Source organism: Cervus canadensis, chromosome X (genome assembly GCF_019320065.1).
Source record: "Cervus canadensis isolate Bull #8, Minnesota chromosome X, ASM1932006v1, whole genome shotgun sequence".
Taxonomy (NCBI): domain Eukaryota; kingdom Metazoa; phylum Chordata; class Mammalia; order Artiodactyla; family Cervidae; genus Cervus; species Cervus canadensis.
Genome location: NC_057419.1, coordinates 41,389,199 through 41,415,859, shown reverse-complemented (window position 1 = coordinate 41,415,859; position 26,661 = coordinate 41,389,199). Strand labels below are relative to the sequence as shown.

Genomic DNA, 26,661 nt, shown 5'->3' with positions numbered 1-26,661 from the left:
ATGGGACTTTTAAAATATATAGTCCAACCCTTATGTTAAGAGATGACAAAACTGAAGCCCAGAACAATGAGGATGATATGCCCAGCCCCAGAGCTATTTAGAAACCTACTGGGAACCAGAACAACAGTATTTCTCTCTCTACATAATATAGTACATAGAGACTATGGGATTCCCTGGTGGCTCAGTGGTAAAGAATCCACCTGCTAATGCAGGAGATGTGGATTCGATCCCTTGGTCAGGAAGATCTGCTGGAGTAGGAAATGGCAACCCACTCCAGTACTCATGCCTGGGGAATTCCATGGTCAGAGGAGTCTGGCTGGCTACATTTAACGGGGTTGCAAAAGAATTAGATACAACTTTGCAACTAAACAACAACAGAAAAAAAATAAATAAATAAAAATAAACAACAACAGATATACCTTAGGAAGGAAAACACACACTATGCAACATATTGGGGATATAATATATAAAATATTTTAGACTATTGACTGTAATATCAAAATAGCTCTTTTAGAAAACAAAAACATGAGTAACGTGGAAATGCTATCTCAACTAGTACCCTATTGCAAGCTGTTAAAATTCCTTGATTTGATAAATTAACAAATAAAAATATTGATTTTTCTAACTTGAAATTGTCATTGTCTTCTAAAAATACTTAATTGTGGCCACCTGAATTGATGTTGTCATTTTAAATAAGTAGCAAAGGCAATACAGAGATTCAGTAAGAAACTGATCTATAGATAAGTGAGATGTGAACTCAAAGATGTAAAACTTTTGTTCTCTGAAAAATAAAAGGAAAAGCATGCCATAAGAAAAAACTTCTAGAAGACATTTTTTAACATAAGTGCAAATTCTATTTTCACCCATAAATATTAGCACATCTGTCATTTTGACAGGGGATTACTCAAGAGTTGTGGCTTTTTCATGCCTCTAATTGTGCCAATGGCCAATCCAAGAGTGGCATAAGGCAGGAGGAAAACACATGAGAGACAAGAAAGGGGCCAGAAGGGTCTTAAAGCCATTTAATGGCCTCCTATTCTTTCAGGCTTTTTGGCTAAAAGTTTGAATGAGGCATAATGTATATGTTTTCTTTAAATACTTCAAACAGTTCTCTTAAAACATATAGATGTGTACTAAAACCAAGCTGTGGAAAAACTTAAACCTAACCATGGTTACCATCTTTGGAAAATTGGGGTCACTTTTTGTACATTTTACTAAGCATACTTACTAACACACTCTTCATGTATATTTGAACTAAGCTCCTACCTGTATATTAGAATGATACTTCCTCCTAATGCATTCTAGTCTTTTAAGAAAAGATTCTTTAATAGGTAGCAAATCAGAAACATTGAATTCATGTTTCCACTCTGAGTAGTTTGTAATAGCTGGAAAAGCACATAAACATTAACATTGGATAAACTACCACTATTGTTTCCCAGTAGAAGGATAGCTTCAATGTTCACACATAGTGAGGGAGAACACAGATGAACAGCCCCAATCAATTATATCTCTTTTCACTGCCTGATATCCTCCTCTTCCAAAAACGCCTCTTAAATCAGATGCTAGAAACAAATCAATGTGAGATACTCAACGGTCCTCCATGATGAGAAGCTTCCCCAATACCCAGGCGTATCTATAACAGCTTTCAGAAGGAAGGAGGAGGAGAGACATAACTCGTTTTCCAGGACTGAAGAGCAGCTTCCCCATTCCACAGCATCAATGGTATCAATATCTCATAAATGCCAAGAGGAAACCAGGGATGTTTTATATACTTTGGATAAAAGGATAAAGAGAGAGAACTTGAGGGGAGGCCCAAAGGAGGATGCTAGGAACCCTGGTAATCTATTGGTAGGCTCATCTTAGATTCAAACAGATTCAATCTTTCAGGGTCAAAACTGTTCTCCCTGATGCGGACCTAAATGGAATCAGCTCTCTGGACCAAGCCTGCTCTACTCACATTCCTGCTCCTGCGTGCATGCATGCTAAGTCACTTCAGTAGTGTCTGATTCTTTGTGACCCTATGGACTGTAACCTGCCAAGCTCCTCTGTCCATGGAGATTCTCCAGGCAATAATACTGGAGTGGGCTGCCATTTCCTCCTCCAGGGGATCTTCCCGACCCAGGTACCAAACCTGAGTTTCTTGTGTCTCCTGCATTGCAGGCAGATTCTTTACCCCTGAGCCACTGGGGAAGCCCATTCCTGTTGCTAGGTAAGTGTAAAAATGTCTGCAATTATTCTCTTCTCTCTGGGCTCCTTACAACATGACTGCAGCTCCTCCCTTCAAGAGAAGGACTCTCTTTCCCCACCTACTGAGTCAGGGCTGGCTTTGTGATTTGTTTTGGATAATAGAATTCAGAGGAAGTCACTTTGTGCCAGTTGCAAGCCTAATCCTCAAGAGGTCTTGCATGCCTCTGCCCCCTCTCTTAGAACCCTGCCACCCACAGTGTTAACAAGCCCATGCTGGCCTGGTTAAAGATTAGAAACCTTGTGGAGAGGAGCTGAGGACATCCTGGAAGAGCGAGACCGTAACCCGCTCAGTGAAAAATCTGCCCAGATCCAAAGAACCACCCAGCTGAATCTGGCCCAAATTGCCAACCCACAGAATCAAGGGCTCACTAAATGCTGGTTGTTTTAAACCACTAACCAAACCAATACTGTGGTGGTTTGTTGAGGAGCCAAAGCTAACTGATATAGTAAGGAATGCTTTGTCATGAATTATTCATTCAATGAACATTTGTTAAATGTCTTCTATATTTGAAGTGGTGATTTAAGGGTATGAAGATTAGTATGTGATAGTGTCTGCAATTAGGAAGTCATTCCTCTAACAACAGTAAAAAAAAGTATGAACAACAAAGTCTACTTAGAGGATAAGAAGGTTCAGTCAAAGAGGTCACATTTGAGCTGGTTTTTAAGGAAAGACCAGTAAATCACCAGTGGACAGGAACAGACATCAGAAGCAGAAGAAACAGCACTAGCAAAAGCACAGAAGGAGCTCAAGGAATGTTCTAGGAATGGAAAACAGTGTAAGACAGATGGAGTGTGGGGAGGAAGTGGCAGATGACAGAGCATGAAAAGCAGGTTGAAGGCAAATAATGAAGAGTGTCATACTGTAAATCAAGCTACAGGATTGGAATCCCTCTTGCAGGCGTGGAGAGCTACACATCATTTTTAAAGTGGGAAATGACGTGATTAAATCTGTTTTAGGAAACAAAAGCTGATGAGAAGTAGGGGATTAGAGGCAAGAGTTAAGAATCAGGGAGATGAATTTGGAGACTATTATTACCATCCTCAAGGGGACCTGAATCACAAGGTAGTAAATATTAAGGAAGAGAAAGTCTTTGAAAGGAGTTTCAGAGACGGGAGCAGGACCTAACAGCCTTGACAATCAACTATAGGTGGGCTTTGAGGGTGATATATAAGTTGTGTGGGAGAATCAGAGACAGTGCCAAGATTTCTAATTTGGGAGCCTAGATTAATAGCAAATGTATCAGTTAAGGCATCAAGAGCAGAAGAGCGGACTGGAGAGGAACAAAACAGGGTTTTTAGAAAGGCACCTATGGGATACCCAGTAAGAGATGTCCAGGAGGCAGAGAACAATACAGATCTGGACCTTATGCTGAGGGATGGGTAGTGGAAATAGGAGATAAAGACCTGGGGTCTCTTTAGAACACAGAGCAGGGACAGATGGCCGGCTCAAGACTGGAAAGTGAATGTGAACACAGGGCCTTCGGGGAAAAGATGGAGACAGAGAGGAGCAGAGGGATGGCATGATCCTGAGGGACATAAATATTTCGGAGGCAAAGGAAAGAAGTATCGCCAAAGAGCAGCAACCTTCCTTGGGGATGGAAGAGGGGAGGGGAAGGATCATTCTGAAAGTACGGGTTACAAATTAAGGAAAAATAGAAAACCATCCCTTTTGTCACATTCTTTCCTCTGGCCAAGCCATCCCTGGGAGTTTTCCCTAGGGTTCTTCCCACTTTAGAGGGGCCCCGAAGTCACAGTCAGTGGCGGTAGGGGGAGACAGCAACAGGAGCAGCTTGAGGAAGAGCATCAGTGTCCATATATTTGATTGAAAAAAACTTTTTTTCAAGCCCTTGGTGGCACCTGCTGCAGCAAAGAACATCATCAACTTTCATTCTTAGGATACTTTTTTGAAATCTGCTTCTGGTTAATTTATTGCATCTTCCAAACAGATTGCCTTCATATATTTTCAGTAACTAGAAGGAAAGCTTTTAAAAATATCCCCAAAGTAGGAAAAACTTCATAAATAGAATGCAAAAAGCAATACCCAAGAATAAAAAAAAATGGTAATTAGATTCATTAAAAATCATCAAAAAATACTGTGAAGACAATGAAAAGGCAACCCAGACTGGGAGAAAATGTAATACATATATCTAACAAAGGATCCATGTGCAGAATAAAAAGAAATGACAAAAAAATAAGAAAAATACAAAGAACCCAATTCAAAACTGGGAAAAAAATTTTAATAGGAATTTCACAAAAAGATATCCAAATGCCCATAAGCATGTGAAATGGCATTTAACAACATTACTTATCAGGAAACATAAATTAAGACCATAAGGACCACCTCACACCCATTAGGATGGCTACTATCAAAAATAAATAAATAAATAACAAGAGCTGGCTAGGGTGTGGAAAAACTGAAACCTTTGTACACTGTTGGGAATGTAAAATGGTGCAATGTCTATGGAAAACAATGTGGTGGTTCCTCAAAAAATTAAAGCAGAATCACCATACAATGCAGCAATTCCACTTGTAGGTATGCACCCCAAAAAATAAAAGCAGGATCTCAAAGAAATATTTATACTTCCATATTCTTAGCAGCATTATTCACAATAGCCAAAAGGCAGCAGCAACCCGAGTGCCCACCAACAGACAAATGGATAAATAAAATGTGGTGGACATTCATACAGTGGAACATTACTTAGCTATAAAAAGAAAGGAAATGCCAACACATTCTACAACATGAATGAATCTTAAGGACATTATGCTAAGTGAAATAAGTCGGTTACAAAAGAACAAATATTCCAGACTTCAACCCATATTAGGTACTTAAAGTAGTCAAATTTATAGAGATAGAAAGTAGAATGGTGTTTGCCAGGTACTAGAGGAAGAGAAAATGGGGAGTTATTGTTCAATGGATATAGCTTCAGTTTCACAAAGATGAAAAGAGTTCTGGAGATGAATAGTGGTGATGCTTAAACCACAAAGTAAATGTACTTAATACCACCAAAATTTTTAAGTGGTTACAATGGTAAATGTTATGTACATTTGGCCAAAATTTTTTAAATTAAAAAAAAATTTTAAAACCCACAAGGACATATCACTACTCTCCTACAAAAACAGCTAAACTAAAAAAGACCAACAAAACCAAGTGTTGGTGAAAATGTGGAGCAACTGGAACTCCTGGTCAAGTGTAAATTGGTAAAGTCATCTTGGAAAACCATTTGGCAATATCTACTGAAGTTAATGGATGGGGTTCCCTGATAGCTCAGTTGGTAAAGAATCTGCCTGCAATATAGAAGACCCCAGTTTGATTTCTGGGTCAGGAAGATCCGCTGGAGAAGGGATAGGCTACCCACTCCAGTGTTCTTTGGCTTCCCTTGTGGCTCAGCTGGTAAAGAATCCGCTTGCAATGCAGGAGACCTGGGTTCAATACCTGGGTTGGGGAGATCCCCTGGAGAAGGGAATGGCAACCCACTCATTGTATTCTGGCCTGGAGAATTATATGGACTGTATAGTCGATGGGGTCGCAAAGCGTCGGACGTGACTGAGTGACTTTTACTTTCACTGAAACTAAATACAAGCCTACCCTGTGACCTTAACAGTTCCACTCCTCCATTTATGCTCAAAAATAATGAGTGAGCATGTGCACCAAAAATCATAAGCCAGAATATTCACAGCTGCTTTATTCATATTAGTCATACAGTAGAAACAATCCAAAGACCCAACAGGAGAATGGATAAACAAACTGTGGTATATCCATACAACAGAAATTACTACTCAGCCGATTAGAATGAACTACTAACACAGCAACATGGATAAATCACAAAGACATTGTGCATGTGTGCTCAGTCGCTCAGTCATGTCCGAGTCTTTTCGACCCTCTGGACTGTAGCCCGCCAGGCTCCTCTGTCCATGGGATTCTCCAGGCAAGAATACTGGAGTGGGTTGCCATGCCCTCCTCCAGGGGATCTTCCCAACCCAGGGGTCAAATATGCATCTCCTGAATCTCCTGCGTTGCAGGTGGATTCTTTACCACTGAGCTAATGGGGAAGCCCCCACAAAGACATTATGTTATGTGAAAGCAGACAGACACACAAGTCCCTTCTATATGACTCTATTTACATGGAGCTTAACAACCAACAGAAGGAATGGATGGAGTTTAAAAAATACTACAGTGTGGAAACAAAATCATAATGTAGTTATCTTCAGATTAGAAATAGGATAACAACTGACCAGAAGGGGAGAGAAGAGGAAATCTTTTGGGGTACTGGAAAAGTTGTATTCTTGACCTGGGTGGTAGTCCCATGAGCATATACACATATAAAAGTTCATAGAGCAGTACACTTCAGATTAATGCATTGTACACACTTTATTGTATGTATGTATTCAGTCGCTCAGTTGTGTGACTCTTTGGGGCCCCATGGACTATAGCCTGCCAGGCTCCTCTGTCCATAGAATCTTCCAGGCAAGAATACCGGAGTACGCTGCCATTTCCTACTTCAGGGAATCTTCCCTACTCCAGGGAATCTTCCTGACCCCAAGATCAAACCCACATCCCTTGTGTCTCCTGCATTGGCAGGTGGATTCTTTACCACTAACGCCACCTGGGAAGCCCCATGTTATACCTCAAAAATAAAATACAGTATTTTCAAAGCAGTGCTCTTTCTGGGCACATCTTTAAAGCACCTGATGTCTCTATATTGAGAATGCTATAATTCCAGAAAGGAGTAAAATCTCATCTTTGCTCCTTTCCTTTGTGACTTAGAAGATTAGACCCCATTCTTCTTAGCCAAACTGAGCAATGATTAGTTACTTCCCAGTTTACAGAGTCAGATAATGAATCTAAGTCCCACACAGTGCAAATTTATGTGTTCCTAAGTGTCTGAGAGCTGTCGTCAAGCCACTCCACACCCTTGGGATCTTTCCAGCAAACAATCTTTCAGTTTTCAATTTATACTTTTCAAGTCAGAAGTCCCAATTTGCTTTCTACTGGCAAATGTCCAATTTGATATTATTCTCTTCAAGAACAGCATCTGACTTTGTCTTACACCCTCATGGGCAGGGGTTAAACAAATCCCTCTTCAACTGTAAAGGCAGAAAGTAAAAAAATCACAAGATATCTCCACATTCTGGCATTGGATGAATGCATACATCCCCCGGGGAAAGACAAAGCTTCATCCCCTTTAACAGCCATTTTGATGCCAGCTCCTTATACAACCAACATGATCATAAATATAGCTTCCCTGTGAAAGCATCATTAGCTATGGCCCACAAATTTAAGGAAAGAAAACAAAAAGCCACCAAGGTGAACTCCCCCCACCCCCACTTCCTCTACCATTCATAACTTACTCAGTTGAAAAAGGGCCTTAATATGCAAAATCTTATATTTTAATGATGACCAGAGGCAAACTCTTTTGAATTGGGTCACAATGATAAACTTTCTGAACCTGAGAACTTGACTGTCTTTGTTCCCATATTAAAGTTGTCATTAGTTGAGTCAAGTAGGTGAATTATGAAGGTACTTCTTATATGTTGGGCTTGGAAAAGCCAGCAAGGTAGGAGAAAAACGACAAGGGCTGGTTTACAAGAAGCAGCCTAGGGAATTCCCTGGCAGTTCAGTGGTTAGGATTCTGCACTGTCACTGCTGAGCATGTGGCTAAATTTTTTTTTAAAGTAGCAGCACAGAGAGTTCCCTGGAGGTATTCATTTGATCCCTGGTAGGGAACGAAGATCCCACATGCTGCCCCAAGTGGCCAAGAAAAAAAAAAGCAGCAGCCTGTATGTATTCTGATAAGTGAGATGTCAAGTGAGACACAGATTTTTATAAAAAGTGGGTATTATTAAAAAAAAAAAAAAAAGTGGGTATTATTATGTTGGTTCAACAGGGTGGCTTTGGTAACCGTGTCCCAAAATAAATTTTTCAGAACAATTGGCAGTTTCATACAGCTTCAGGAAAAGTGCTTTTAAAAGCAAACATCAAGCGACAACTGGTTGAATGCAAAGCCACATGGTCACAATGGAAACAACGCCTCTTTTTTAGAGCAGTAAAAAGTAACACAGTATAATGATGTGCAGTATTTTTATTTAAATACATGGTCTGCAATAGAATACACTTGCTTTCTCCTTTGAGAAGACCTCAAAATACATTTCACTTCATAAAAGTCGATATAAATGTCAGGATAGTGGAATGCAATAATTATAAAGCCAGATAGATGGATTAATTGTTCTACATACCTGTGGTTTTTCAGATCCCTGTGTTTGCGTACTGAGGTTCACTCTTATTTTTCTGAAAGTACTTCTGGAAGCTCCCGTCTTGGCTTCTACACTGCCACCTGTAGACGAAAAAGAGAAATAAGCCATGTATTATTCATTCACCATGCATATTTTCTAGGCATCTAACAGAGACAATTGGAGGGAAAGTGGCAAAATATCTGCTCTAAAAAATAAGTGTTCTTTCTTTTCTGTGTGTAAAATTTGTAAGGAGTCCCTCACCCTCAATAGTTTGATAAATTATTTAGAAATTTGCCCATACATAAGTCTCAGATTAACACCACTCTGATCAGTTCATTAAAGAGATAGGAGTCCCAGAATCTATTCTCATGGCAACCTTGCAACTGTTTCAAGACCGGTCTTTTAATATTAGAAGACAACTTTTGTTAACTAGGTAATTAAGAATTCTGTAAATTACCACAAAGAAAAAAGGGAGAGATCCAGGAAAAGATTGCTCTGTCACAGAGTTGTAAAATGTCTATTTGAAATAATAATATTAATTCTAACACAAACTAGAGCTGTGCCCAATCTAAAACAGCTATGTGGGGTGTTTTCATCATAAGGCCCTATTCTTGATTTGAATGTGAATGAGTGCTGAAAGGCCTTTCTGACACTCCAGATTTTAATATAGGCAGGTCTTTTTTCTTAAAAAAAAAAAAAAAAAAAGAATAGAAATCTATGAGCAGAACAAGCAATGAATAAAAATCTATGAGCAACTGTGTATCAGTGAGTCAAAGCAGCCATGAGATGAGAGGGGTGTGTGTGTGGGTGTGTGTGTGTCACACACACACACACAGATGCTGGAGTTAATCTAGAATAAAAGACCCAACCAGGGTGTATGTATGGTGTGGATGTTTGTGACAGAGACACACAGACAAGCAGACTACCCCAGGGTGTGGTGTGGTGTGGTGGTGTGTGGTGTGTGTGCCTGAGAGAGGGCAATGGAGAAGAAGAGGGAGAGAGAAAGGGAAAGAGAGGACAGAGAGACAGAGGTTGGGATTCCAGAGTTGAGAATTTTTGCCTCCTCTTGGTCCTAAAGTATATCCGGAAGAAGTGTTCCAGCTCCAGCACATTAAGCTAAAGGGACAAGCACCATTCCCTACCCCCCACTCCCACCCCAGGCGAGACAGCACCAGAAGCCACCCAGGCAGCAGGCCCGCCGAGCTCGCTCCCCAGCAAACCCGGGGGCCTTTTTTCAGCCTCATCAGGGATCGGTCCCCACTTACTGGTAATTTACTTTAACGCCTGGAAAGCCTGGCTTGGTTTAAGGAATGGCAGCAAATCTACGAAAATCAAGTCTCCTGAAGCCGCTCTCCTCCTCCTCCCTAAGACTGACATTTACACTAACACCAACTCATCCTTCCCAACCCCAAAAGCGCGCTGGGCTACCCCAAGAGGCTCTTTGGAGGGCCCGCCAGCAACCAATGTTGCTCCCACGTGTCTCCATTAAACCCTCACCCAAACGTGCACGAGGCGCCAAGTGCATGCACACAGTCAGCCTTCCGAGAGAAGTTCGTCAAACCCACTCCCTCCTCCCTGCTGCCTCCTCCACCACCTCCACCTCCACCCCTGGCCCCTAAAGCGGGAGGGAGCGCGCGGGCTCAGGCACTCGCCCCGACAGACAATACTCAAGCAACTCTCGCCTTCCCCGCTCACGCCCCACCTGGTCCTGCCACCACTCTTCTCTCCAAGGGGCGTCCTGATGGATGCTGGGTGTGCATTGGGAAGAGGAGAGCGAATTGCACGCACCACCGAGACTGTGGGCGGGGGAAGGGGGTCGCAGTCCTCCAAAGCCGATCGGGGGATCAGCTCGTCCGGGGTGGGGGGTAGGGATAGGGACAGTGAGCCCCGAGAGAGGCAGCTTTTCCGCACCTCTTCCCCATCTAGCACAGCGCGCGCGCACAAGCGTGCACACCAAGGGGCCGAGCACCTTCCTCCTGTCCCCGGACCTGCCCAGCCTTCGTCCCCGAGCTCAGCGGCCCGGAAGGGAGGGCATCGGGCCCACGGTGGCCCAGGAGGGGACAGAGCGCAGCGCTCTGGGGTGCCCACCTGCGCGAAGGGTCGCCGTTGGTGGCCGGTGCGCCAGCCGGCTGCGCGATCTCTGCAGTATCCGCTGCTGGAGGAGGTAGCGGCGGCCTGACCCTCGGCCTCCAGGCGTCTCCTCGCTCCTCGGCAGCGGCGGTCTCCGCTTCCCTTCCTCCCAGAGGGTGAGCCTCCCAACTAGCCCGCAGGTTCTGCCACCGTCCCTCTGCCCGCCGGAGTCAGAGCTGTCCTCTCCGCCCCTTTCCCGCCGCCCCGCGAAGCGCAGCGCTCCGCCCCCGGCCCGCCCATCCCCCCACACACCCCGGGAGGGCTGCGGGGCCCGCGCCTCGTGCGGCAGATCCCCAATCCCGCGCTCCTACCCGGCTCCCCTCTCCCCCGGCCCGCGGCGGCCGCCCGCACTCACCCTGCGGCCAAGGGCGTGGGCTCCGCGAGCTCTGCCCTAGCTCTTCCGGTGGCTCTTCACTCGCCGCGAGGCACCTTCCACGGCCCAGAGGGTGCCTCTTATCTTGTGGGGGAAGAGGGTTGGGGAAGCGAGGTGGAGTGCGCGCGCGAGAGAGAAGGCGAGGAAATTAGCATGTCAACTGCCGCGGGGTACAGGTTGATGCCTGTACCTTGTTTCGGTTACACATTAAATACCTGGATGTACTGCTTTCCTCGTTACCACCGCAGCAATATTCAGAAGCATGAATATGAGATTTCCGAGCTAATTGGTTGTAGGGGCTTTTTTCACATTTAATGATGCAGAAGACAACAGATTCACTCTATTTTTTATTAAAGTTACTTTATATATATGGCCACATCTCTAATTTTTAAAAATAACCAAATATAAATAACAGAACAGCTATGTTTGACAGAGACAGATCCAGCGTGTATGTGTTATTTAACCTCCTGTAATTATATTAATTGGATTCGTTTTAAAGTGTATCATAGGTATTCCTTAAGAAAACGAGTTCAGAATTTAGGGATTAAGAACCCAAAAGTTTTGATTTGGCTTTTTGCCATAGTTTTAAAATGTCAATTTCATGGAAATTATTAAATGTGGTTATGTAGGAAAAAAATGGATCCTTTTTCTTCCAAGTTGGCAACATTGTTAGATTTGGCAAAAGACAGATTCTTTAAAAGCCAAGAAATAATACAATTCTCATTCATTTTCTAGTGATGGATAGCAGCTTTTTCTTTAGGGTTTTTCTCCTTGAGGCAAACTTCCTTTCTGTTTCCTCTTACACTTGTTTTCTTCAAAAATTTCTCCCTAAATGTAAATAAAGCTATAGAAGCCTTGATTCTTGAGCCTTTGTTTTCTTAAGGGGATAGGAAAATTAATTATAATTGATAAAAAATCAACCTCAGGCTCACAACACTAAATTTCATACCGATTAACCCTGGTTTTCAATTCTACTTTTAGTAATTTAATCTAACACTTGAGAACCAAGAATTTTTTCAGTTTTATGCTTGTAAGAACGAAAAGCACACTTTCAAATTAACATTTTGAAGCAAAATTAAATTCATTAAATTGCCTAATGAAAAACATATTCGTTGTGTATTTGTTGCTGGGTAAATAAGGACAACATGGATGATAAACAGCATGCTGAAGAAGAGGCTCTGAAGCAAAGAAAACAGTCTTTAGAAAAACTGATGATCCCCTTTTCAAGACAAGGATGACAAATACCAGTAATTATGCGAAGAATGACTGCTGCCTCTCTTCTCTCTGCTTTGGTTTTGTGGCCAGGCCTGCATTTATCTCTTTTGATCATCATAATAAAAGTAAAGCAATTCAGCATTCCAGTGACATTGCTTAGTAAATTAGCAATATGAAAATGCTTTTATTATGTAATTAATCCAAACAAATGCCTCCGATAAATCCGATTTTACTCTTACATTTTTTTGTGCCTCTGGAGAAACACTTGCATGAAATAAAAGCAGCTAAGACAAGCTGAAGAACAACTGCCAGCCAGATTTTTCTGTGCTTTTGTGTTGCAATAGAGTTGATATTAAGTGACCTTTGGGTCTTAAATTATATATCAGATATTGGTTATGAATTGCTCATTGGCTGTTTCTTTAATGAGTTGCTGTGTGTTTACTTTGCCTTGCTTATTCCCCAAAGCGTTTTTGTCTGCCTAATTGAATCTACCTTTGCCTAAACCATTTTCATTGAATGTCTACCAAAGAATCAGACCCTACTTCATAGCTCACTTGACAATCATCTTTGTCCTTCAAGTTAAGTCTCCCTTGAGGCTTTTGGTAGGAATCCAGCATGATCAAACATCCAAAATTGGAAAAAGAACTTCATCAGGCCTGGTTCTAACTCAGAGATAACGATCAGATTTCTCAAAACCAGGAGGGTGTGTCCTATTTGAATAAAAAGAAGAAACAAAACCAGCAAATCCGTTTTGTTCAGGTCTAAACTAAACCAACAAAATCACAATTGAGATCTTTTCTAAGCCTGAGTTATGCTAAGAGATGTATAAAAAGCACACTCTAAATAACTTTATCTGTATTTTCTCTCACGGCTACAAATCTCTTGCTCCACTAACCAAACACCATTACGCTTCCCTTTTAGTTCCAGAGCTACTGAGAATTTTTCTTTAAATAAGATCTTTAAATAAGAAAGTGCATCTAGAGATTCCTGTGCCACCCTCCACTTGTTTTCAAAAGTATTTTTGTGACATTGATAAGAACAGATCTGTACCTCCCACGTAGAGTCAAGGAGAGGGAGTTCCAATGACCAGTCCAAATGCAAAGCAGTGAGGTTAAAACTAAAAATTTAACAGCTTAATCCTGTTGGCATCTCCCATTCTGATCCTCATGCGTGTGTGCTAAGTTGCTCAGTTGTGTCCAACTTTTTGCGACCCCAGGCTCCTCTGTCCATGGGATTTTTCAGGTGAATACTGGAGTGGGTTGCCGTTTGCTTCTCCAGGGGATCTTCCCAACCCAGGGATCCAACTTGCGTCTCTTCTGTCTCCTGCATTGGCAGGAGGGTTCTTAACCACTAGAGCCACCTGGGAAGCCCCTATTCTGACTTACCCCAGTATAAAGAGTTTTATAACACATTAAGCTCTTGAGAAAGTGTCTCCTGATAATTATTTTAATGATTTTTGTTCTCTTACTCTTTGAGCTGTGTTATAATTTATTAGGAGCCTGAACCTAGTGTGTTGGTTTTTGATAACTGAGAATTGCAGACCTGGAGGTGATTAAGAGGGGAAGAGAAGACGATGGGGCAGCTCTTTTTGCTAGAGTTTCCTTTTCTGGCTCTACGAGAAGCATGAACTAAATTTCTTCACCTTGGCTGATTGGGATTAGTGAGCAAATCATTGGTTCAAATTTGCAGAATGCCAATTACTTTAATTGGTCTCCTTGTGCTAGGGAAATATGTGACCAGTTATCTCACAAGACAGTGGTGCTGGAGACAATACCACCCACAGAATGCTCTGAATGAAATGTTGGTGCTGTCAGCTAAGTTACTTAAAAATGTGTGTGTGTGTGTGTGAATATGGATGTGTGTGTGTATAATGCAAAGATAAATATAAACCTGAATACTTGCAACGGATCCTTCCATTACAAAACACTTGGTAAGCTCTCTCTTATGGTTTTAGGGTATGTGATAAACTGATGAGTACCTCAATATTTACCTTACTCACAGGAAAGTACCTTTTTTTCTGATTCAGATCTTTCCATAAATCTCCCAGCACCAAATATTTAACTATTTCATTCCATGATAAAAGAAAGAAAGGAAGGAGGAATGGGGGACAGAAGGAAAGAGGGAGGCAGGAGGGAAGAAAGGAAGGGGAAAGAAAGAAAGTGTACAGCCGGTGTAATAAGGTGAATACATGTAGGACCGGTTAGCACAAACTGACAAGCATGTCAGACTAGTCAGATCATGGTTTCCTCCCCCATGGACCATTTTGTTTTGGCTTGCTTCATGGCTGCCAACCAAAACCTTATTCCTAGACATGGAAAAACATTGTTGGTCACCAGATGTTGTGCGTGGAGTTGTGTCCACCCAAAATATGTTGAAGTCCTAACCCACAGTGCCTGTGAATGTGACCTTATTTGGAAATAGGGTTTTACAGATGTAATTAAGATGTAAGTTAAGATGAAGTCATACTGGAGTAGGGTGGGTCCTTAATCCAATATGGCTGGTGTTTTTGCAGGAGGAGAAGAAAAGACATGATCACAGTGGGAAGTCAACCATGTGAAGATGGAGGTAGAGATAGAGTCATGCTGCCACAAACAAAGGATGCCTGGGACTACCAGAAGCTGGAGGGGCTTCCCAGATGGTTTAGTGGTAAAGAATCTGCCTGCCAATGCAGGAGACACAGATTCAATCGCTGGGTCTGGAAGATCCCCTAGAGAATGAAATGGCAACCCACCCCAGTATTCTTGCCTGGGAAATCCCACAGACAGAGGAGCCTGGTGGGCTACAGTCCTTGGGGTCACAAGAGTTGGGCACAGCTGAGCAACTAAACCACCACCAGAAGCTGTAAGAGGCAAGAAAGGGTCCTCCCATAGAGGGCCTGCCAGCACCTTGATTTTGGACTTTTGGCCTCCAGTAATGTCACACAATAAACTTATGTTATTTCAGCCATCCAGTTTGTGGTACTTTGTGACTGCAGCCTAAGAAAACAGTACACCAGGAAATCATTAACTCCTGGTGGTGTCAGCCCACCATCTTCCATACTCAGTAGAGAGAAAATGTTCAAGTGTAGAGTGTTCAAGAATGAAAGGCAGAGTCATCTGAATGCATGAAGGACAACAGCAGGGTAGAATCATCCAGGAATTGGAAAGCATCTGAGAATTTACTTAATCTATTTGCTACTCCAAGATGTGACTCGGCTACAACTGAGAATCATAGAGTCACAGAATCTTAACCTGTTCAAAAGATCTTGGAGATTTTTCTCTTCTTTTGAGATTACATGATACCTAGGTGGTATGACTTTAAAAGGTGATTGACAGGGTCCACTGCACACAGAACATCCCCCATCCTTCCACCCCCGCACGCCCCTCAACACCCAACGTGCCCCACTGATTCAATTCCACCTCTAGTTGTTGGGTTAAAATAGCTTCCGCCCTTTATCTTAAAACTTTGGATCTTCAGTGGTCCCAAATTAAGTTGTAAATAAGTCTGGAAGATTTTCTAAACTTAAATTTAGCTTAAACTCTTGTCGGTTCCCAACTCGTATGCTTATCAGTTCATCATTGTATTCCCTCCATTGCCTAGTCAAATGCTGCACTCATGGTGTATCCTTCATAAGCATTTGCCAGCTTGAACGGAAAAGTAGAGATTAGCTGGAACTAGATGAGGGGTTGGGTAGGGTGAATAGAGGAGAGATGGAGAAGAGGAAGAAGAGAGTCCAAGACAAACTTAATTTCAGAGCTCTACATAGAAGTTCCAGACCTGATTCTGATGGTGACATGGGACATAGAAGTGAAAGGTCAGCTAATAGCTTTTTCTCTTTACTCCTCCCAGTCTGGTAAGCATTTGTGGTGAGGAGGCAAGGCAGGGTAAGGCTTTTACCTTCTTTAGTTACCTTCTGTAGTAACCTCCACCAGCCCTAACCTCCTCTCCAGTCAGCCTCCTAAAATATCTAAACTGAATAAAAATAATGTATTTGTTATGTGAATGCAACTTCAAGCAAGACATAACACAAATCCTATCACCTGTCCCCACCTCCAAATTCCACTTAGATGAAGCTTCTGTGTCCTTCCTGAATTGAAATGCTGAAGCTGCCACTGCTAGTGAGGAACTCATTTTGAAACATTTGCTTGGGACAGATCCTAAGACAAAGCCTCAATCAGTATCAGGAAGTCTCCTCCTTTGTATATATTCCATAAAAGAGAATCCAATACTTTTGATAGAAGTCTGGGCCACTTGAAGATGAATAGAGTGTTTCTTTAGTCAGACGTGCCCAGGAGAAATAAAGAAAGTCTCAATTTTCTGAAGAAAGGAAAGCTGGAATAATTCTCTCTTGTTGGATCTTGATACCTAGACTCTAAAAACTTTTGAAAATGTTTGAAACACCCAGGAGTTGCTTGAGGCCCCAGGGATTTATTTCTTCATGAAATGTGCAAGAGTAGTTCTATTATAGCCCACCAATTGAATCACAGTGTTACAACAGAATGAAAACAAAATTTATATTAGATTAAAAAAAAAACTAGGCTCACAAAGAAAAGTCTAAAATGTTGGTTGTCTACTCATGGTATTTTTGGTATGACATCCTCAGTAAAGGTCGTTCATCTTTACAATGCATGTGAATTCCATCAACTGCTGATCTTATTTGATGGTATAAATAGGGTGGCTGACTCCGTCTCTGGAAGTGCCACCCAGAAGTTGGGTCTTGGGGCACCAAACTTCTTCTGGCTCCCTAGGGTGTGTGTGTGTGTGTGTGTGTGTGTGCTTATTTGTGTCCGACTCTTATAGGCTAATGCCTGCCAGGCTCCTCTGTCCATGTCCATGGGATTCTCCAGGCAAGAATACTGGAGAGGGTTGCCATATTCTCCTCCAGGGGATCTTCCCAACCCAGGGATCAAACCTGCGTCTCCCACATCTCCTGTATTGCAGGTGGATTGTTTACTGCTGAGGCACCCAGGGAAGCCTCCCTAGGATAGTGGTAGCCAATCCCAGCCAGGAGTAAGAATAAAACTTCCCCAGTGCCTAAGACCAAGGTTATCATTTAGACATTACCTGAGCCCCAAACCCTACTTGACCTTCAACCTCCAGCAGCTCCATTTCCTGCTTTATATTTCTCTGTAGCATCTATTTCCATCAAATATCCTTTATATCTTACTCATTATTATTGTCCATGTCTCCCCACTAGAATATGCATTCCCTAAGGGCAGGAATTTTTGTTCATCTTGTTTACTGCTGTAGCTCCTGGACCTACAACAGCATTTGCACATGGTAAGTGCTAGATGAATATTTGTTGAAAGAGAGATTGTTGCAAACATTATAACTTCATATATTTCACTGAACATAACTGAAGTACGCTCCAAGCATTCTCCTGCTTCTTGATAGGAAAGCCAGTTCATTTTTGGACTGTTTTTATTGTACTGACGCAAAGACTTAATAATGAAAGATAGGGTACAATGTGAAGAACATTCATGATGAGCACTCTGTGTTCTCTTTCCCTTCGTCAGCTCAATTTTCATTTCTGAACATAATAACAAAGATAAACCTGATCAGCTTTGACTCATAGGACATATCTACCCAAGACTTTTCTTTTACATAATTTGCTCTTCCCCTGATTTCTGTGCAGTAGCCCATGTTTCAGTGATAAAGACAGGAAAGGGAGTCTTGACTCAAAGAATACAAGATTCAGCCAAGGGCCACTCTGGAGAATGAAGACAATAAGGAAAAACACTTAGGACTTTGGGTTTTCTGCCTACTTTTTTCTCTAGCCTCTATCCTGTCAAATACTGGGTCACTCCTTTTGGTGTCTAGGGCTCAGGGACTTCTACCAGTGGATGACTCTCCAAGTGTCTCACATGGTTTCAAGACCTCACTGGCTACCTGGCTCAGAGGAAAACCTAACGGGGGGTCTCCTACCTCACTGATGCAGGGGGCACAAAGTAAGCCTGTTGATTTGAAGAGCAGTGGACCAGGGAAATGGCAGCGCACATCCCTATTTGCCTAACCCTGTATGTAAGAGATGTGATGGTAGTTGCTCCCTTCAAGGCTCACATGGCTTGACCCCTGACAACTCTCCAGTGAGACAGGGCAAGTGGCTGAGGCCAGGTGCTTGTAAGTCCAAGGCCCCATGGAACTGCATATGTCATGGGTCCATGAAGCCCACCTGTTTGGACTTCACTCCCAGAAATTCAGATATCATTGGTCTTGAGTGGGGTCCAGATACTGGAATTATTTTAAAGCTCCCCAGATAGTTCTCCCATGCAGTCAGAATTAAGAATTGTCATTCTAGTTCTGGGAATTGTTAAATTCAGAAGATTCTTACAGTTATAATTGACACCTGCATACAAACTTATCTCTAATTCAGTAATTCAAAACCCTCACATTGAAACATTTTCAGCTTACCCAGGGTGAAATCATCATGACAACATTCTTTAGAAAAAAGTTCAACCCATACATAAGTTAAAAGCTGTAGTCATGAATCACCTTTTGATTCCCTTTTTCAAAAACAAAAAATGTCATGAACATGGCATATTTTCTCATATAGAAAATTGATGTAATTTGAAGTGTTATTACTCATCATCATTCACATCAGACTTGAAACAAAGCTAAACAAATGGAAATGCTAAATGGAAATTTATTATCACATCAATAGAATTCACAGTAACACTGTAAAAAATTCAAACTCATGTCAAACATCTTTTCCCTCACCTCCTCCCTGAAGACGAAGGAGCATGAAAACATTAGTCTGGAAATTTTATCTGGGAGAAAGCTCTCAGGAAAGGCTAATAAGGAGTCTTGATCCTGAGCTAGTCCCACTAGTATGAGCCTCTGACGAATCTTAGCACCCTCTTCTATCCCGGGGAACCAAGGTCTTCCTCAGAAGTACACCTTGAGAAGGGCACTCGCTGCTGCCTGAGGTTATAAAGGCTTTTGCTGTACCTGGAAGATAATCCAGATTTGAAGTCCTCTCCATCTTCTTCTGCAGTTCCCACATCCCCACTTGTTGAGACTCAATTTCTCCCCAGATTGCCACACTCCATGCAACTCCAGAAACCACCGAGTGCTGTATCAGGGGAGGTTTGCAACCTTCCTATACTCTGCTGGCTCTGCCTGGGTTAGATCTTCTCTGAGACAATCTGTGATTTCTTCACTGAGCAGCATTTTGGATACAGGTAGAGTGACCAACCATCCCAGGTTACACAGGACCATTTGAGTTTTAGCACAGAAAATCTGGTATCCTGGGATAACGGTCACCTTAGAGACAGGCATCACTCAAGATCTCTTGCAATGCCTCTAAAACCTAAAAATGCACATGTGAAGAAAGCCATGATTGTTTGCTTTGCCCCAGGATTTTGCCTAATGGTGTATTAAACAGCTGCAGTTGTGCTTGTGGAAGCACTCTGTAGGAGATCATGCTGGTGCTCTGGTCAGTTTCTCTAGATTCACTTTTATGAGTTCTATGTATCCATTCCTTAGTGTCTGCATGCTGGCCTCCCAACTACTCTTACCTGCCACCATCTTCAGAGACCATCCCTTGGGCTATTGGATCCAATTTGTTCACTTCTAATCTTTCCTGGACCTGTTGGGACACTTATGTGGCTCCCCAACTCACCCACCCTCTACCCTGGACAGCTCATAAAGCAATAACTGGTAAAGAAATACAAAAACTCCCCCTTCCCATGTCACAAGGGAAACAGCTCTGAGACGCAATTTACACTTCTGAGCTCTCTGTGGGATTAGGTTGAGGCTGGGATATTACCAAAACTCACACCCTTAACTTCTTCAATCTTTGTCTTGCTTGTCCCACTCCCTTATTGGTTTCTCTTAGGAACACTTCATTCATAAATAGCTTCCTCATGAATTCTTATTTGAGTCTCTGCTCTGGAGAAACTGACCAAAGATAAGCTTGATTCAGGAAGAGTTTATATAATAAAGATATCTTTGCCTAGATGTCTTCTAGGGAGGAAAGGACATATCTATCTTTACAAAGTCAAGGGAAGACAATAGATCATCAATCCTGCAGTAATTCCCTCTTCAGGTTGCCAATAGAGAATTTTCCTGAAAACCCCAAGTGAACCTGGGTAATTTTTCCATTCTCCCATTATGTTTCCCAGCACTGTAGCAATTCCTTCACAGTATTATACTATTTAGCATGCTCAGTCTTGTAATCTTGGCAGACCATAAACCAATAAAAGGCAGGAACAAAGCATTTTATTCCTGAATCACAAGTCACACGAAAGGGTGACTTACAGCACAGAATACCAGTTGCTTGACCTGTTGGAAATCCAATGTTCAAGGAAAAGTAGCATTTACAACTGCTCAGAGACAAACATAAGATAATGACTTTGAGACAGGGCATGTACATAAAAATTGTGGGGATTTCTAGCTTTGAGAGGGTCATTTATCAGAAAGAACTCAGCCTGAAAGATATTTGTTTGTTTCTGCTAAATATTAAATTGATGTATGAAACCCTTCTGCCCAGGCAGAGAATGGGCATACTTTTTCCAAACGGAAAATTAATGTGGAGCCATTTATTTCTGTTTCCATTTTTGCATGTTATCTCCTTACTAGCAAGTGGAAAGAGCTATAAAACCATCAGTGACATAGACATTATGATGTGAATTCATAACTGAGTACCAGCAAATAAAAAATGAAAATTTCCTGCAATTCACCTATCACTTCTCATATGAAAAAGTGAGTAGTACAATATGACTCAGCACGGATTGAGACAGGAATTGACCACCATGTTCGATCAATGGAAAGAAGATGAAGATGTAAAATCAGAAAAAGGGCATTTACTTTAGCCAGACCTAGCCAACGATTTTAGTGAAGAGAAATTGAAGGTAAATATCTCTTAGGTGTAATTAATTAGCTGAGATATTTATACCTCCTTTCCTTTAATAAACGCACTATTGGGAAAAGTCCTTTGATATGTGATGGGTTTTATCATTTGTGATACAGAAGTGAAAGTGAAAGTGTAAGTTGCTCAGTCATGTCCTACTCTTTGAGATCCCATGGACTATACAGTCCATGGAATTCTCTAGACCAGAATACTGGGGTGGGTAGCCTTTCCCTTCTCCAGGAGTTCTTCCCAACCCAGGGATCAAACCCAGGTCTCCTGCATTGCAGGTGGATTCTTTACCAGCTGAGCCACAAGGGAAGTCAATACAGAAGTATAAAAAGTCTTAATTCAGAAGGAGGTCAGTATCAGGTCGCTGCCAGTTGTCTAGAAATCTCTTTTCACACATGCTGGCATAACGCCATCCAACAACTTCACTAATTAAGTGATTGTGGTCAGAGAGCAAACCCTCCACCAAGAAAACCCTTTACGGATTGTTTATTGCTGTTGTTTAGTCACTAAGTCGTGCCCGACTTTTTTGCGACCCCATGGACTGTAGCCCACCAGGATTCTCTGTCCATGGGATTTCCAAGGTGAGAATACTGGAGTGGGTTGCCATTTCCTTCTCTAGGGGATCTTCTAGACCCAGGGATCGAACCTGGGTCTCCTGCATTGGTAGGCAGATCCTTTACTACTGAGCCACCAGGGAAGCCCCTTATTGATTATTATTTGCAACTTAAAAGTGAAGTCGCTCAGTTGTATCCGACTCTTTGCAACCCCATAGACTTTAGCCTACCAGGCTCCTCTGTCCATGGAATTTTCCAGGCAAGAGTATTGGAGTGGGTTGCCATTTCTTTCTCCAGGGGATCTTCCTGACCCAGGGATCAAACCCGGGTCTCCTGCATTGCAGGCAGATGCTTTACCATCTGAACCACCAGGGAAGCCCACAACTTAAAGGCACCACCTGATATACAGAGAATTCATACCCAATATTTTCATCAGCAACATAGAGACTCAATTTATTCAACATGCATTATTTGAAAATTTACTCTATGTCAAGTACTAGGATAGACTCTTGAAAGGATAATTGTCAGAGAACTTTGCTGTGAAGAATTAGAAAATCAGATCAGAAATCTTTCACAAAAGCCTGACAATTAGGAGTTGTATCAAGCTACTCTAAAGGCAAGATTAAGCTGATAGTCATAGGATAGATAATAACATCCAACTTTTAATAACAAATTTCAGAAGCTAAAAGAAATAAATACTACATGTGGTTTCTTTTAAGTCTCTCTTTGGCCAACAAATCATAAGATCCACATTCTGAAACAGTACATGATAATCACACAGTTATTAAGGCAAGTGGTCCATTGCTTCCGGAAACAAGGTTGTGGTAGTCAGAGTAACAATCCTCTAAAGATGCCCACATTCCAGAACGTGTGAATGCATTACTTTACATGGCAAAATGGACTTTGTAGATGCAAATAAATTAAGGATCTTGAGACAGGGAGATTATCCTGGATTTTCCCAGGTGGGTTCAGCATGATCAGGAGGGTTCTTATAAGAGGGAAGCAGACTTCTGAAGTCCAGAATTATAAAAAGAAAATTTGTATTGTTTTAAGCCACTAAGTTTGAAACTAATACAATGGCTGACTGAGGGATGTCCGTCAGAAGTGACAGTGAACTCACCTTTGTAGAAACCTGGGTAAATGGAAACAACAGAAACAGGATGCCTGAAGGAAGCACTGAGGCACAAGCGTCAATCTTGCAATGTGGCCACTATTAAAAATGGTCACTAATTCTGAAACCCCAATACTTTGACTATCTGATGCCAAGAGCCTACTCATTGGAAAAGATCCTGATGCTGCAAAAGACTGAGGGCAGGAGGAGAAGGTGGCAACAGAGGATGAGATGGTTGGATGGCATCACTGACTCAATGGACATGAGTTTGAGTATATATATACTCAATATAGTGAAGGAATATAGTAAAGGACAGGGAAGCCTGGCATGCTGCAGTTCATGTGGTTGCAAAGAGTCGGACACGACTTAGCAACTGAACAACAACAACAATTCTTTGATTTCCCTTGAAAAGGTAGGGCTTATGTGCCCTACCCTTGAATCTAGCTTCCTTTTGGAACCAATAGTGCGGAAATGCTGACATATGACACTTGAGGCCAGATCACAGGAAACCACACCATTTTCACTGAGAAACAGGACTATCCTTATGTTTTTTTTTTCACTCTGTGAAATTGTAGTTTGATAAATGCTCGCATCTTTTAGGGAGATTACCAGTAAGAGTAAATGCACTTCATCAAAGAAAGAAATGAAGCTGCACTGAATCTAAGATTCCAATTCAAACAAATTATAGGCAATTTTCCTCCGCTTTTTTTTTTTTTTGAAAGACATCGTGCCGATCTTTGGGCTCATTTTCTCACTAGTTTTGGGCATAGTTCTCCTTTCACCCTGTGTTTGGCCATTTTTATGCAACAAGAATTATTTTGAATGCCACTTCCTTCATTAGACCAAATGGGAAAAATGGTTTCTACTCTCCAATCTGGAATATAAGACTCAGGGCTGACTCCAGCAATGATGACATTGTCATAATCATCATCATCATCATCATTAATTATTATTATTTCCATATTTTTTTAAGTAGTAAGGACATTTATCTCACATAACAAGAAATCCAGAGATAAGTAGCTTCAGGTTTGGGTTAATTCCATATGTTCTTATCTTTCAGCCTTCACTGTGATCCTTCTTAGACCACCCTCTTCTATCTTATCAGCTTTCAAATATTTATAAAATAGAAGATTCATCCTCTAACAACACATATTTAAACAAGATTACTTGTCTCCATCCATTCTTCTCATTCCTTTCTAGTTTAAAGAAAGTAATTATTTTCTTGGGGATATTTGGCCATATCGACAGGAAAATTCCAAAATTATTACTGATAAAGTATTTTTTCAACTTTGCTTAATTAAAGAGATGAACTTTGCTTGAGCTTCAGTTAGTATAATGAGTTCTTTGTGAAGATATAATAAGTGGTGGTTCTATATTAGAAAAGCCACTTGAAATAGCATATGTAGAGTTCCAGTTCAGGTTAAAAAAAACAATGCAAAACAGAAAAAGAGATACAGAAATACAGAACAGACTTTTGAACTAAAATGTGATTTTTATAAGTAGCTTACATCAGTGACTGTGAAAGGTATGTGATTTAGATAGACATGGGGAAAATTTTTTATTTTGATATAATTTCAGATTTAAAGATCTCTTATATACCCTTCACTCAGATTTATAAACAGTTTCTACTTTGCCCTATTTGCTTTCTTGTCATCTCTGTGCATGTGCGTATGTAATTTTTTTTGAACCATTTTAGAGTAAGTTGAGGATATCACTTCTCTTTATTCCTAAATTCTTCAGAGTGTCTTTTTTTTTTCCAGTGTGTATTTCAAAAAGGGACATTTCTTACATAGATTTTTATTATCCATTTCCTCTTAAGTCTGAAAGTCTTTCAAAGGAAATCTCAATTAGAACACATTGCTATAATTAGGTCAAACTTACAGGTGTTGTGTGCTTCTTAAACTGATAGTTCCTGAGGGTAGAAAATTCTCTCTCCCCACTTACAGATATGCAAATTTTGTTCTAAGTTCCTTTTGTCTCAGTAAGTGCTGAGGGGAGAGGACAGAGCTTCTGAATTCAAAACTAAAAGGAAGCCAAAAGTTTAATTCATGAATTCACTCAGGTTGCCTGCTTCCGCACATTCTGGTCTGATTAAGTTTGTAAAGCCTTTCTAGATTTTTATGAATGTATGATTTCAAATGATCTTAAACTGGACCTGGGTCTTTGTTGCAGCCATACAAAAATTAGGAGACTGTCTGTCATTTTTTATTTAGTGATACAATTTTTCACTTTAGGCAAATTTCTTTCAAACTTTTTTTTTTCTGAATAAATGATACAAATGAACTTATTTATTAATACAAAACAGATTCACAGATCTTGAAATCAAATTTATGGTTACCAAAGGGGAAATGTGTAGGTGAGGTGATAAACTAGGAGACTGGAATTAACATATACACACTACTGTAGATAAAATAGATAACCAAACCAACATAGCACAGGGAACTCTACTCAATATTCTGTAATAACCTATATAGGAAAAGAATATGAAAAAGAACAGATATATATATATGTATAACTGAGTCACTTTGATGTACATCTGAAACTCACACAAATTGTAAATCAACTATACTCTTATAAAAATTTTTATAAAACAGACTTTTTTATGGATTCTGGAAAAGTCCATTTCACCCTACATCATACTTGCTCAAGCTTTTGTGAAGCACAAGTTACTGTCACCTTCCAGGAAAACATGGTCTCATTTCTAATTTCCTACAATGTTCTTACTTTCAGCTCAACTCCCTAATAGCATAATTTATTTTACTTCTATATTTATCTGGACGTATAAAACTCATTTCAATATTATTTACTTATTCTTTAGCTTCATTTTAGTAACTTAGCCATCAAAACTGGTAGAAGTAACTGCTTCCAGTGCCTATGTTTCGGCTATTTTACAATTTCATAAACTTCATTTCCCCAAATGCTACAGTTTTAAAATGATTATTTTAAATGTCAAAATATAGTTTTGAATGAACAATAAAATAAAATACACTGTTGCTTAATATATTTCATTCAACTTTATACAATGAAAGATGCAAATTGTGTGATTAATTGAAGGCATATGATAGCAAAAGTGCAACTGGAAGCATGGAGTAGATAGGAAATCACTGGGTTGGAGCAATTATTTTTTAGTGAAATTGTTGAAATTCATAGCATACTAAATTGGAAGATACTACAATCATCCATAGACTTAGAATTATTCCTAAGTATATAATGATGTCTGAGGTTATTATAGTGATTTGATTTCATTTTCCAATTGTCTATTGTAAGTACTGTGTGCATGCATGCATGCTAAGTTGCTTCAGTCGTGTCCAAACTTACGGACTGTAGCCTGACAGGTTCCTCTGTCCATGGGATTCTCCAGGCAAGTACAATTTATTTTTGTATATTACCTTATATCATGCTAGACTCACATATTCTACTAGTTTTTTTTGGTAGATTCTTTAGTTTTCTGTATAAACAATCATCATCTATAAATCATCTTAAAAGATGATGCTGTGAAAGTGCTGCACTCAATATACCAGCAAATCTGGAAAAATTCAGCAGTGGACACAGGATTGGAAAAGGTCAGTTTTCATTCCAGTCCCAAAGAAAGGCAATGTCAAAAAATCTTCAAACTACCACACATTTGCACTAATATCTCACACTCTTGCAAAATAATGCCCCAAATCCTCCAAGCCAGGCTTCAACAGTACATGAACTGTGAACTTCCAGATGTTCGATGTTGGATCATCAAAAAAGCAAGAGAGTCCCAGAAAAATATCTATTTCTGCTTTACTGACTATGCCAAAGCCTTTGACTGTGTGGATCACAACAAACTGTGGAAATTTCTGAAAGAGATGGGAATACCAGACCACCTGACCTGCCTCCTGAGAAATCTGTATGCAGGTCAAGAAGCAACAGCTAGAACTGGACATGGAACAACAGACTGGTTCCAAATAGGAAAAGGAGTACGTCAAGGCTG

The 26,661-nt window shown here is 40.9% G+C and overlaps 1 protein-coding gene across 1 annotated transcript in view; it reads right to left on the bottom strand.

Annotated features, from left to right (window-relative positions):
* The window catches only part of LOC122435525, a 113,188-nt gene extending 95,904 nt beyond the window's left edge, over positions 1-17,284 (bottom strand). Inside the window, exons 1-4 of the mRNA XM_043459720.1 lie at positions 17,240-17,284; positions 11,172-11,321; positions 10,567-10,915; positions 8,482-8,579 (exon numbers count right to left, since the gene is read on the bottom strand). Of these exons, the coding sequence (XP_043315655.1) occupies positions 8,482-8,579; positions 10,567-10,915; positions 11,172-11,321; positions 17,240-17,284 (642 nt within the window). The remainder of the gene's footprint in view (positions 1-8,481; positions 8,580-10,566; positions 10,916-11,171; positions 11,322-17,239) is intronic.
* Positions 17,285-26,661: the final 9,377 nt, after the last annotated feature.